This window comes from Spermophilus citellus (genome assembly GCF_964194105.1).
Source record: "Spermophilus citellus genome assembly, chromosome: 8".
NCBI classification, from domain to species: Eukaryota; Metazoa; Chordata; class Mammalia; order Rodentia; family Sciuridae; genus Spermophilus; species Spermophilus citellus.
The window spans coordinates 40,470,139-40,484,089 of NC_138189.1; the positions used below are offsets into that span (position 1 = coordinate 40,470,139).

Genomic DNA, 13,951 nt, shown 5'->3' on the forward strand with positions numbered 1-13,951 from the left:
AAGATGACAGTAGGTCTCGGGCAGCCAGCACTGGGCTGGAACCATGGCCCCATCCAGCTGGTTTCTTTGCAGCTTGGCGGATAGTCCCCAGCACCAGCTGGCATCCTGCCTGAAGCACTGCACCTCTGTTTGGTGTTGTGCAAGCCACAAAGCACCGCCCAGCTTGTGTAGAGGTGGCTCGAGGCTATGACCTCCAAATGTCAGGAAGATAGCACCCTGGAACCAAGTCCCAATCAGGGGTGGGAGTCAAGGGGAGATAGCCAGGTGATGCTGAGGCATGTCATACACGGTCCCTCAGGGCCCCAAGGAGGACTGGACCTCAGTTGTACACAGTATAACCAGCCCAGTGGTGCACCTTGTTCTGGATTTTGTCCCCTCACTGATCTCTGTCTCTCATCCCTCACTGCTGTTTCTTGGGATCATCTCCTAAGTAAACTAGCAGCTCTCGTGGCCCTGTCCCAGGGAAAGACACATGGTGAGGGTTTAAATCTTACCAAGGAACTGACTCTGGGTCCCCAGTCAGACTGGAGCCTGCAGAGGCTGAGGCACTCCTTTTCTGGAAGGCTCTTTCCTGGGCCATGAGCCTCAAACCCTCCTCCAAAGCAGGGTGGTGGCTACTTGGAAAGGGTGGATAATCACCGTAGCCACCAGTGCTGCCAGCCGCCAGTCAGGCACCGTGTCAGAGGCACTTTCTCAAACTGGATCTGATTTACAGCCAACCCACCCAGTTTCCTAAGTGAGAAAACAAGACCTTTCTCCCACAGATTCCTTGGCTAGTCAAAGGCAGAGGCAGGACTAGACCCAGACCTATAAAACCAAAAGTTCTGTGTTCTGAACCTAGGTCTGCAGGGCAGGCTTCCTGTTTGGGAAATGGGATGTGACCTCACAGGAGAAAGCTACACACTAGTTATTGTCTTGGCGATATCTGTCCCCTAATGGGCACAATTTGGAGGAGGTCTCTGAGTTGTCCCTGAACTATAGGGAGCCTAGAAAGCAGGGTAAACTCTTGAGTGACTAAGCACAGGTTGAATAATCAATGCACTGAGGAGTGATGATAGCGACACCTTGGCCTTGGAACCCAGACATAGGAAAGGATGGGGCAGGGAGAGCTCTCCTTCCTCTGGTCACTTCACCCACCTACCATCACCCACCTGAGAGCAATTTACTTTGCAAGCAACTTAGATTCAATTTAGGGTTAATTTGCTTGATGTGGGAATTAACCTGTCATAATGGACTCTATCAAAGTCCTCTACTGTGGGGAACGAAGGCCATTCAGAGGGTGCTAGGTTGGATCTGGACAGGAGGCTGGCGGATTCTGGGGCAGGCAGGGGACTGTGCTGACGGCAGCAGCAGGTGGGAGAGAGAGAAAGCCAGGACGGAGAGGGACACCAGGACCCCTGCTGGCCCCTCCCGCTCCTGCCCCTGGACTCTTGTTCTCATCACCCATGACTTCATACCTGGGCTCCTGGCTTCAGGGAAGCCACAAGGTCTTTGACCATTTTGGCTTCAGAGACTGTGATGCCACCCACCACGAAGAGGATCAGGAGCGGGTGGTCGCTGGGATGAGGCCGGCTCACCTGCAAAACAGAAGACTACCAGCATCAGAGGTGGGCCCAGGACTGCCACCTCATCATGCACTGGGACTTTGAGAGACTGTGATTTATCAGCTATCAGGTGTGTCAGTGCTTAGTGACTGAATTGACCAGGAAAATAACATGGTCCCTTATTACACCCATTTAAAGACTTTACCAAAAGAAAGCTCACAGGAGCTGGTGGCTACCAGACAAAAGTGAAGGCGGAGGACAGCACGTCATACTCCTCAGAATTGTTCAGGTCCCAGCGCAAACTTGCTTCCCTTCGTTGTTGCAGTGGTTACTTCCTTCAGAGCAGGTCCCACAGCCTGTGGCCACCACATTCTCTTATTTGTTTCCTGTTGGCTGTCTCCTGTACTAGAACAGAAACCCACCAGGGTAGGCACCTTATCTACCTGCTCTCTGCAACTCCCAGGATACCTAGTGTTTGGCCCAGAACAGGTGCTCTGCAAATGTGGGTTGAACTAATGAGCAGTCAGAACTCACAGCAGGTGGGGGCGGGGGGAGGTGTACAAAGATGGAGGAGACTGGGCCACCCTGGGGAGAGCAGACTCTAGCACAGACCTCGACTTCTTCAGACTTCTTCAAACAGTCTTAGTGGAGAACCCCCCTGCCTGGAACCTACAGATGCTGTAGAGAATTCTTCATGATTACAAATGATTTCACCAATGAGACCAAGTTTTATTTTATTCTTTTTTTTTTTTTTTTTAAAGAGAGAGTGAGAGAGAGGGGGACAGAGAGAGAGAGAATTTTAACATTTATTTATTCTTAGTTCTCGGCGGACACAACATCTTTGTTGGTATGTGGTGCTGAGGATTGAACCCGGGCCGCACGCACGCTAGGCGAGCGCGCTACCGCTTGAGCCACATCGCCAGCCCATTATTTTATTCTTAAAATCAGAATTACTCTTAATAACCACTCAGGAAATGCAAAATAACTCGTGAACGGACTTAGCAAAATGACACCAGCCGGATAATAGGGTTTCTAAGAATTATGTTTTGAGTTAGTTTTGGAAGCTGGAGTTGAGTTGGTGAGGAGTGGGCAGGAGGGAGGGTGGAGCCAGGGTCTGGAGATAAGTGGTCGCCAGCTGCGGGGAGCAGCTCAGGGCCTGGCCAGGATGGAGTACACCTGGAGGCACGACAGAGAGGCTCGTGTGTTCATTCACTCTGCTCACAGATGCACAAGCCTCTGCAGGCCTTGGAGTGTCCAAGGAGCAGCAGGGTGGGCAGTGGGGCACCAGGAAGTCTTTCTCTCCCCGTCCCAGCTCCTTTCTCAGCTGGGTTATGCTGTCCCTTGCCTAAAGATACCCATTTTTCAGTCTCTTATTTTAAAAACTCTTAAAAGGATTACATATTAAATATTCCAAGTTTTATAACTTATTGGATTCTGCAGAGAAACTCACAGTAGGAAGGAAGAAAGGAAGGAAGGAAGAAAAAAGGAAGGGAGGGAGGGAGGAAAGAGGGTGGAAGAAATTCTAAAGGTCTTTAAAATTAGTAATGGTGAATATTGGAAAAAGTTACAAAGCCCTTTCACCTTTAGAATAAGATTGTTGCCAGGCATGGTGACACACCTTGTAATCCCAGAAGCTCGGGAGGCTGGGGCAGGAGGTTCAAAGCCAACCTCAGCAAGAGCGAGACACTAAGCAACTCAATGAGTCCCTGTCTCTATGTACAATACAAAACAGGGCTGGGGATGTGGCTCAGTGGTCAAGTGCCCCTGAGTTCAGTCCCTAGTACGCCCCTCACCCCAAAGAGAAAAAGATTGTCAACTCCTCACCCACCTCTAGCATCCTGCTCTGTCTCTCTCCTTCCCTTTGACCTCTTTCCACTTGTTGACTTCTTTCTTCCAACCCGCCATCCACTGAGACCCTGCTATTGTCACACTATCCCCTGGAATCGTTCACACCAAAGTCACTAATGGCCATTATATTGTAGGAGTCAAAGGATACTTCTTTGACTTTATTTAACAGGACATTTCTGTGGCATTTGTCACAATTAATGACACCCTTTTTGGTTACCATGATGATACTCTCTTGGTCTTTCCTCTTTCTTCCTTTCCTTCCACCTCCCTCCTTTTTCTTTCTTTCTTTCTTTCTCTCTCTCCCACTCCCTCCCTCCTTCTATCCTCCCTCCTGTCTCTCTTTCTTTTTCCTCTTTCTTTTTTGTTGGAGAGGGCACCCAGGCCCTCATGCACACTAGGCAATTGCTCTACCACTGAGCAACACCCCCAGCCCCGATTTCTGTTTCTTCTCAGATAAATTTTGGCCCTGCTTAGGGCTCCATGCTTGGCCTCTTACTCTTCTCCCTCAACACACCATCCCAAGGGACCTCATATTCTCATCTGCCTTTGACAATTTTTTAAATATTTCCCAAGTTTGTCTTCAGCTCAGACATCTCTATGATCCTTGGACATTGCCACCTGGATGCCTCCCTGGATTCTAAACTCAACTGGCTTCAAATTTGATGTGCAACCTTCCTTCCAGTTCTACCCTTTGCTTGAAACTCAAACCACATGCCACCTTCACAGTCACTTGAGCCAGACGTAAGAAAACCATCTTAGACTTTGCTGCTTCTTTTGTCTCTCAGGTTGAGTCCTGCCCTTTCTGCCCCTCATGGTCATCAGTATCTTCTGGACTCTCACATCCCCAACTTCTTCACTAGATGACTGCTACAGCTTTCTGCTTCATCTCTGAGTCCCTGGTCTGGATATTCTGCATCCATTCCCTTAATTTCTGCCTAGTAATCTTTCTTTTCTTTTTCTTTTTTTTTTTTTTTTTTTTGTGGTGCTGGGGATTGAACCAAGGGCCTTATGCATGCAAGGCAGGCACTCTAGTAACTGAGCTACATCCCCAGCCTATAGTAATCTTTCTAATATACCAATATTTAGAATTGATTATAGTGAGCATAATGCTACTTGTGTGCATTTTCTTTTTTTAATTCTGAAAATATCTTTAGAAGGCAAGTGCAACTATTAGTGTATTTACAGATGAAAAGATTGAAGTAATGAAATTATAGAGCCAGGGGCTACAGTCCTATCTACTGCTCAGCTCTGTTACATGTGCAGATTCTCTGCATAGAGTTTCATGGCCATGAAGATGAAGTTCAAACTCCTCTATATACTTCAGTATATATACTTCAGTATATAAGGCTCATATTGCATAGCTTTGGGTTAAGTCTTCATTTCCTCTCCACATTTTTTTTTTTCTGGAGTCATTCACAATGACTTGTGCATGCCTCAATGCTTGGTTATTTGCATTTTTTTGGGAAATTCTGTTGAATATGTGACATTTTATTGAATATAGGCCCCAGAAAGTGCATTAATCACAAGTGTACAATTTCATTTATTTTCACAAAGTAAATAAACCTGCATGCCCAACACCCAGATCAAGAAGTAAAACTTGTACCTCAAGCCCCCTCCTGTCACCTCTTCTTCTAGGATAACCACCACCCTGACTTCTACTGCTCTACATGGTACTTTGATTCTTTTGCTTAACTCTAAGCCTGGGAGGTTTTCAGCTACAGTCCATAGGTCCTGGTGAGGCCATACCAGAGGGTTTCGGCCTATCTCTAAGCCCATTAAACAGTTTGAGTGCCACCTGAGTCACATCATCTCAGGTAGCATTCAGTGTCCTCCATGTGGAGTCCCTTGTTTCCCTCTTTGCCTCTTCTCTTCTCTTCTCTTCTCTTCTCTTCTCTTCTCTTAAAAGCATGCCCTCCTCTGAGAAGTTCTCCCCAGATATCTTTCAACCTCTGTGCATGATTCCAGCCTGATAGCCCCCTATGTCTTTGCCTTGGAAAACCAAACTGCTACCCTGACATACCATCTCCTCAGCTCTGAGTTCCTGACAGGCAGGGACTGCACACATTTGCCTTGAAATTATGGGGCTGAGCATAGTACCTAGTACACAGGAAATGGTCAGAAATTGTTACATAAATAAAACAGAGGAATGAACAAGTGAATGGGTTGCACAGGTTAATAGAGATGCCCTTCTTATCTTAGAGAGCTTCTAGAAAGTGCTTTACTCATGGTTTATCTGGCTGCATAACTGACCCTGGGATTCCCCCCAGCCCCACAAACAACTGTTGTTTCTCAATCCTGGAGCAGAAACACAATTGACTCCAGAGCTTCAGCATGGTACAATATGTTCCCCGTGACATATGCTTTCCATAAGAGAGTCTGGAATCTGTAGTACATGGCAAGAATCTTGGAAAGATGTATTGAAAGATGAAAAGGGGAAAAAGAAATGAACAGCAACAACAAAGAGCAATTCCCTGGAGGAGTGGAGGGAATGCTGGTTTTGTACAAATAAATGGGTCTAATTAATGCATGTTCCTGTTTGCTATTTGGGTTTTAGTTTAGATTTATGTTTTGATACTAGACTTTCCCTTCAGACCATGTCAGGTCAGCAGGCTGTTGGAAACTGGAGCCTCTTCCACCCAAATAACGCATTCTTTATTAGCAGCCATACATGGCTGGGTTCCATTTGGAAGTTAGTTCATGGTGAGACACACTTTGAAGATGAAAGATTTGAGCATCATTTCTGCCATCACACATGCACAGATTAATAAAGCAAGTCAGTGTCTCTGCTCTTTCATTTTCAAAACTTTGCCAGCTGCAACTTTGAGACAGCAGTTCTGGCCACAGAAGATGGTTTCCCTTCATATTGCATTGCTGCCTTTCCAGCAGAGGCTGTGGGTCCTCTCTGCAGGTGTGGACCCTAAGGGAGCCCTTTGATATCTAAGTGGCTTCCAGGATGGGGTTGTCAAAAGGCTTTCTGTTGCTTCTGGTTTCTGGGTGCTTTCTAGGAGCCCTGGGAATCCTGTGGTCACTTCCCTCACATGATGTTCCTTTACTCAATTTCTCTCTCTCTGTGGCTCACTTGTCCCTAGAACAAGGAAGGTCAGGTCCCCAATTCTCCATCAGTGGGCAGTACCTTGTAGAGGCAGAAACTAGAGCATGGGCCTTAAAGAGTACTAAACTCTGGAAAGACCCAGGCTGACTTTGAAGATGGCCCAACAAGGGCTTTTCTTCCACAGGAGTTGGTAACATTGCCACCACTGTCACCAGATATTTAATGTCTAATGCTGTGCTTCTTATTCAGTTTTTTTGTCCATTCAACAGATATTTATTGAGGGTCAGATGCTGCTTGAAGCATCTGGGATTCAGCAATGCACCAAACAGAGAAGAATTGGGGTGTTAGTTAGTTTTAGTGGTAGAACTTAGTTTTAGTGGTAGGGTGGAGGGTGGGGTAAAAATAAATAAGTAAGCTGGTAAGTGCAGAAGGTGGTAAGTGCTATGGAGGAAAACTGGGGAGGGGGGAGCCATTACTCTAGGCAATACTTAGAATCTATGAAGTAGGCAGAAGCCCCATTTTATAAAGAGAGACACTGAAGCTTAAAGGGTAAGATAATTCAAAGTCACCAAGCTAATATGCTGTAGGATTGAGACTAAAATTCAAGTCTATCTCCCTGAAGAGATATAAACGTCCTCCTTTGCAATCCACACACTTCCATTGATAAACCAATTCTTCAAACTGAAAGTTCTTTAGAAACATCATTCAATTACCAGGTTCCTGTGGACTTGTCCATTCAATCACATTGCAAAAGGCTGCCATGCCACTACACCACTCTGCTGTTGAGCTTGACCTCCCTGCTGCATTTGCTGCAGTAGATGGCTTCCTCCTTCCTGAAACTTCTCCCACGCTCCCTACCCCCTGAGCCCTCCTAAGATGCTGTTCTCTTGCTCCACTTGCTCCATTACATGTTGTGCTCCCATCTAGTCTGGTCTCCTATATTAGTCAGGTTTTTCTTGTCATTGTGATCAACATACCTGATAAGAACAACTTAGAAGTGGAAAAAGTTTATTTGGTTCACAGATTCAGAGGTTCAGTTCATGGTCAGCCAACTTCATTGTTCTGGGTCCAAGGAGCATTGTGACAGAAAGGCATAGTGAAGGAAAGCTGTTCAACTCACGGTAGTCAGAAATCAAAGGAGGGTGGGGTGCACCGAGAACATACCCCCAGTGACCTACTTCCTCCAACTATGCCCCACCTGCCTACAGTTTCTACCTAATAATCTATTCAAATCACAAATCCATCAAATGGAAATAATCATCTAATTAGGTCACAGCTGCCATAATCTAATCATTTAACCTCCTGCATTAGCACAGGAGTTTTGGGGGGACACCTCATATCCAAATCATAATAACCTCCAGTTCCTGCTCTTTTCCCCACATCCTCCCTAGGCACCCCTCCCCCGCTCACAGTTCCATGCCTCACACATCCCAAGGGCTCCAGCTTGCTACTGTTGGACCAGGTTCTGCCAAGCCTAAGGGCTGTCTCCCAAGCCCCTAAGCTGTTCACGCCAAAATATAAGTTACCTTCTCCATTTCCTGCTTCCCAATAAGAGATAATGTCAACCACCTCCATCTAGTCGCTCCAGACCAAGCGAATGGCCCTAGACAACTTCCTCTCACTGCCATGTTCAATCAATGCCCCCTCATTCCCTTAACCCTGAGCTTAGACTCTCACCTTCTCACTTTCCCTCCCTACCTGATGCCAGGTGGGCCCTTGTTTTCCCTTCTCTTAATGCCGCCGGGACTATCTTCATGAAATGTAAACTTGTTGTGTGTTCTTAAAAAAAAAATTTCAATGACACTTCATTGTTTTGGGTCACATTTCAAACCTCCAGCCCTTGTTAATCTAGCTTCTGCTTACCTCTGTCTTAATATTCTTCTACTGCCTGCATGCCACCTTAGCTCCGTCACTTGGAACTAAAGCAATTCCCCCCATACCACGACAGTTCATTACTTTGTTCCTGATTCCTATTGGTCTGACAAAATTCAGTGTCTCGGGAAGCTTCCTCTGATCCTGGTTGAGCTACTCCTCTGTGCTCTCATATCACCTTTCCTGCACCTCTCCTCTTTCTTGTAATCCTCAGTTTTCTTGGGAATCTCCCCCACAAACTATAAGAAACATGACCTAGCTGTGCTGTGGTGTCTAATTCACCCTGATCTAGTTCATTTTATGTCTGCCTTCCATACAGCAGAAGATCTCAAGAATTATTCACTTCCAGACAAAGCAAAGCATCAAGTTCTTGTTTTTTGCTTACTGGGTTGTACCAAATGTCCATTTCACTAGAACTTATGGAACACATTTAGCTAGTGTTAGACATCAATCAAACCCCACCTCATAAAAAGGAACTCCAGAACTTGTACTCATCTAATCGACAACTTGAATGCTGAGATGGTTTCCTCTTGTCATAAATGCTGTTAAGTATGATAGACCTAAGCCAACAGTTTCTCTCTGACTCTTGTTTCTCTTGTGTGACTAAGAAGGAGCTGGACTAGATGATCTCCAAGGTATGTCTACCTCTCAAGTTCAAGGATCTAACATCAAAATTTACTTGAAGCCCAGTATTTCACTCTTCATTCCAAAATGAATGAAGAGTGAAATACTGGGTATTTCACTGCTGACACCTGCGGTAGATTCCTCTGTAGGTCTCTCTCCTCCAGTCCACAAGCCAGTAGTCCCCCATGCACATGTTTAGAGCCATGTAGTTACAATGTGATCCTGCTGCCCAGCTACAGTTGATTGGTCATGGAATGGAGTCCAGAACTAGGCTGGGCCAACTACAGACCTTTTCCTCTGAATCAAAATTTGATCTAAGATAGATGAGGCTCTAAGCTAGGTTCTCAAAAAGAACCAAGCCATGGACTGGCTACTCAGCTATTCATTCAGCTAGTATTATTGAGCACCTAACAGAGGCTGGGCACTAGCCAGCTCCCTACCTCCCTCATGGCTTTCTAGTTCTTAGTCCCAGTTCTTCCTAAGGTCCACTGCATTGCTGTGATTGAGTTCCCTGGGACACCCCTTGGTCCTCATAATTGCCCTTTCTTGGATTAAGTTGTCACAATGTGTTGACGTATTAAATGCAAATAAGAAAGTTTCAAATGTTATCTTCTCACTGTGCCCAGTTTTTCAGGGCCTGCTGAGCAGTCGTTCATTTCTTCTTGTGGGTCTTTTTCTGTCACCACCTTGGGCGATGGGACTTTTGTATCAACTCAAAAACAAAGCCCAGAGGTAAGCCTTGGTAGCTTTCATGAGCTTTTTCACAAATCTCTTATTTTTTCCAATTAAACATGGCCACATAACAACAAAGAACACTACTTAAAAAGCACACAGGAAAGGAGGTGAAAGGGCCTCATGCAATTTCGTTAGATAAAACCCACCCTCCTCATGCCGATTCCAGCAGAGAACACATCTTGACAAATCATGTCCTCTAGTCAAAACAAGCCGAAGTCCAAACACATGGAATAGATATAAAAATACATTGTTTTCAGGAGACTGAACTCCAACCCAAAAATTCCAGAAACGCACTTTAAAATTGCTGCTTATTAGACATGCCAGTTTTAAATTAAATTAATGTGGGGGTGAGGAATGTTTTGATTTATTTATTAGATTGCTATCAAGCTTTCCTCTAAGGAGCTCAAGGTACTCTGTGCAGAAGGACTACAGAGAGGGAGCTGGGCTGTTTCAGGAATGTCAGGGTTGGCCCTTCACAGTTCTTCCGAGTCCCATAGGAACCCAGTGGGCTTCCTGGCTGCCCTTGGAAGCTGGCAGTCGAATGGGTGAGCCACAAGTGCATCAGGCCGAATTGGAACAGTTTCTTAGAGGTACAGAAGAGTGACCTGGTGGACGTGCTAGCTCTTCTACCCAGCTGGTCTGGTTTACCTTACAGGATTCCATGGAAATTGAGGAAAGTTCTGCACCTCCATTTCTTCGCAGGAAGTTGATTTTGTACTTTTTTTTTTTTTCCTCCTTTTCCTTTTAGATTATATTAAAAAACATCCTGGATAAATAGCAAGTTAGCCTTCATCATCAAAGCCTTTCTGGGCTCACTTATTTTGAGGCCAGGTCGGTAGTATGAATGATTTTCATGTCTTCTAGATTGGAGGGAAAACTCCTAGCTTCAGCCCAACACTGCCCTTGCCCAGCCAGAGAGTCAAGCATGTATTTAGCGGAGTGCAGACTGCATATCTCAAGAGTGATCCTGACAATGTTTTCTGTTCCTCGTGCTCTTGGTCCTTTTTCAGTCTCTTCTTAAACCTGGGTGGGCATTGGTGACTGTCTCGCTACTATGGAAATGATGCTGCGTGACTTTGAAGGCTGCATCGTAAAACACAATACAGCTTCCACCTGGCTGTTCCTCTTTGGATGCTTGCCCCTAAAACACAGCTGCCGTGTGTGAGAAAGTTCATTAAAGAGGCCTATGGGGAGAGGGACTGGGGCCCCAGCCCATGTGCATGGTCAAGCTACCAGGAGCTGCTCAGCATCAACTTAGTGTCCTTGTGAATGAGCCACTCTCCCTGGGGGGTGCACCCTGAGCTCTGCTCAGACTACAGAGTCATGAACATAATGGAGGGTTCGTATTATTAGTCAATGTTTTGGGATGACTTCTTAAGAGACAACAAATAATCAGAACAAGTGGGATGAAAGACTTCTCTTGACACTCTGATTTACACAAGAAGGCATTGCAAAGAGAGGTTCAATGAATCGTAATATGATATAAATGAAGTTCTGACTCTAGTGAGGGTGGAATCCAGCTACCTTGACTTCCCTGCTCATGTGGAATTTGTTTGATGCAGAGAATCTTAGACACCCAGGCATTTTTTCATAAAATGCTGCCTATAAAAATGTATATAAATAGACTGGTTCTGGGAGCCACTTCCAAGTGCCTGGAACAGAGGCCTTCATTTGCCTAGGGAGCTGAGGCTGGCCCAAGAGCAGGAGCAAATCTGGTGGACAGCTCCTGCCCTCTCCCAGCACACAGCAACTATGCTACTGGGGAGTCAGGGACCTAAGCCATCTTGGGCTGTGCCTCTGTATTCTGCATGGCCGGGGTCTACTGCTGTGGGCCTCTAGGCCTTGAACCATCCTGTATGGTACCTGTACAGTATTTCGTGGGCTCATCACAATTTGTCATAGGAGGAATAGTGAAGAAAGAAATGAGTCTGGAAAACCACATCACAGCCTTATGGAGGTGACTTCTGACAGACACAATAAAGGAGGGCACTAAATCACATGTCTTTCTGTCAAGAGCAATTTGCTAGTAAAATCTGCAATGTCTATGTCTTCTTTGGGGATGGGGTGTCAATTCTATTCTGTTCTAGGTATTGAACTCAGGAGTGCTTTGCCACGGAGATACATCCCTGTTCTTTTTAAATTTTTTTTTTTTTTAATTTTGAAACAGGGCATGCTAAGTTGCCCAGGCTGGCCTCAAACTTGTGAACTTTTTGCCTCATTCTCCCAAGTCACTGGGATCATAGGCATGCACTTACTGTGCCTGGCTCTTCTCTTTTATTGAATCACTTGTGCACCCAACAGTTTGGCTGTGTACGCCAAATGCCTGAGTACCAGCTGTGTTCAGGGATACAAAGATGCTCTAGGTGGCTGCTTTCTCAAGAGTCACAATTCTAGAAAAGATCAGCAAACGCTTACATAGCACTTACTACAGGCTGTGTACTGTTCTGAGTTCTGTGTATGTAGTCACTCATTTAATTCTCATAACTGCCCTATAAAGTTGGTGCTATTACCATCCCCATTTTATAAATTAGGAAAGTCAAGAAAACACATAGCTGGTGGGGCCCAAGTTCTAAGGCATGGGTGTGACTTCAGATGTGTCACATGACTCTATTGTAAACAGAAGGCAGAAGGAAGTTAGTACAGAATGTATGAGATTGGCGGGAAAGGAATGTGCAAAACAGATAGCCATCTATTATTTACAGAAACTAAAAAAAAAAAGAGGCTAATAGAAAAGAGATTTCTCAATTTCTCAGATCTCCCCTGGTATCACTCATCTTCTATCTGACCACTTTTAGGATCTTTCTCTCTCAATTCACTTAATTTCCCTAGCAAATAAGCCCTTTTGCTTCCGTCCTTTTCTCCAAGGAGACAAAGAAGTTGGAAGAAACAGGTTCTATGCTGTTGATGTGGAAAGGGGATGAGACTGTCATTTGTTTTTGACAAAGGTGGAGGTGGCCTTGCCTCTGCTGTGCACATGGTGGGAGTGTGATGAGCTCTGCTTTGGGGATTATGTAATGATGACCCAGTGGTCAGCTTCACCTTGACTAGTAGCCACTAGAAAGGAGGACAGGGACTCCACTGCAGGTCACTGGAGTTGATCGATAAGGCTTCTACCTTCTATAGATAGCTTGTGAAATTACTGAAATGAAGCTTGGATTCAGAGCTATATAGTACGCCCCACTTAACTGATCTTTTGCTTTCCAGTTCCACTTACCTATGGTCAATTGCAGTCTGAAAATATAAAATGGAAAATTTCAGAAGCAAACAATTTGGAAATTTAAAAGTGCATGCTGTCTTGAGCAGTGTGATGAAATCTTATACTGTCCTGCTCTGTTCTGCTTGCACACATTGTTCCTTTGTTCAGAGTATCTATACTGCAGATGCTACCCACACATTAGTCACTTAGCAGCCATACTGGTTATCAGACCAACTGTGGCAATACCACACTGTTTGTGTTCAGAACCCTTATTTTACGTAATTATAGCCCAAAGCAGAAGAATAATGATGCTGGAAATTCCAATATACCAAAGAGAAGCTTAGAAGTGCTTCCCTCAACTGAAAAAGTGAAAGTTCTTGACTTAATAAGGAAAGAAAAAAATAATTGTATGCTGACTTTGCTAAGACAAATGGTAAGAGCCAATCTACCCATGAAATTGTGAAGAAAAAGAAATTAGTTCTAGTTTTATTGTCACACTACAAACTGCAAAAGGTATGTCTACAGTGCATGATATGTGTTTAGTTAAGATGGCAAAGGCATTAAATTCATGTATGTGTGTATAGAAAAAAAACAGTCCACCAAGGGTTTGGCACTATCTGTGGTTTTGGGCATCCACAGTGGTCTTGGAATATATCCCCCATGAACTGATAGAGTTGGAAAAAGGAATCAGTGAGTCAAAACTGCTGCTTTCTGAGAGAACACTATAATAGGTCCACTCTTAACCTCCCTCCCATCTTTGGTGAGCACCAGTTACAGTTTAGGTATGAGGTGTCCTCCAAAAGCTCACGTGTGAGACAATGCAAGACTGTTCAGAGGCAAAATGATTAGATTCTGAGAGATGTCACCTAATCGGGGCATTAATCCTCTGATAGGGATGAGTTGGACAGTAACTGTCATATTCCTCCTCCACGCTTTTGTGTCTCACTTTCAGTTCAAATTTACAGGGTTGGCCACTTATGGACTGAGACCTCTGAAACTATGTTTCCTTCTCTGAAATTGTTCTGGTTAGGTCATCAGGTCACAGTGGTGAGAAAGCTGACTAAAACACAAGGCCTATCC

General features: G+C 45.0%; 1 protein-coding gene across 1 annotated transcript in view; it reads right to left on the minus strand.

The window, feature by feature from the left end:
- SCFD2 (sec1 family domain containing 2) overlaps positions 1-13,951 on the minus strand; it is a 416,855-nt gene that overhangs the window by 13,054 nt on the left and 389,850 nt on the right. Inside the window, exon 8 of the mRNA XM_081303332.1 lies at positions 1,458-1,577. Within this exon, the coding sequence (XP_081159458.1) occupies positions 1,458-1,577 (120 nt within the window). The remainder of the gene's footprint in view (positions 1-1,457; positions 1,578-13,951) is intronic.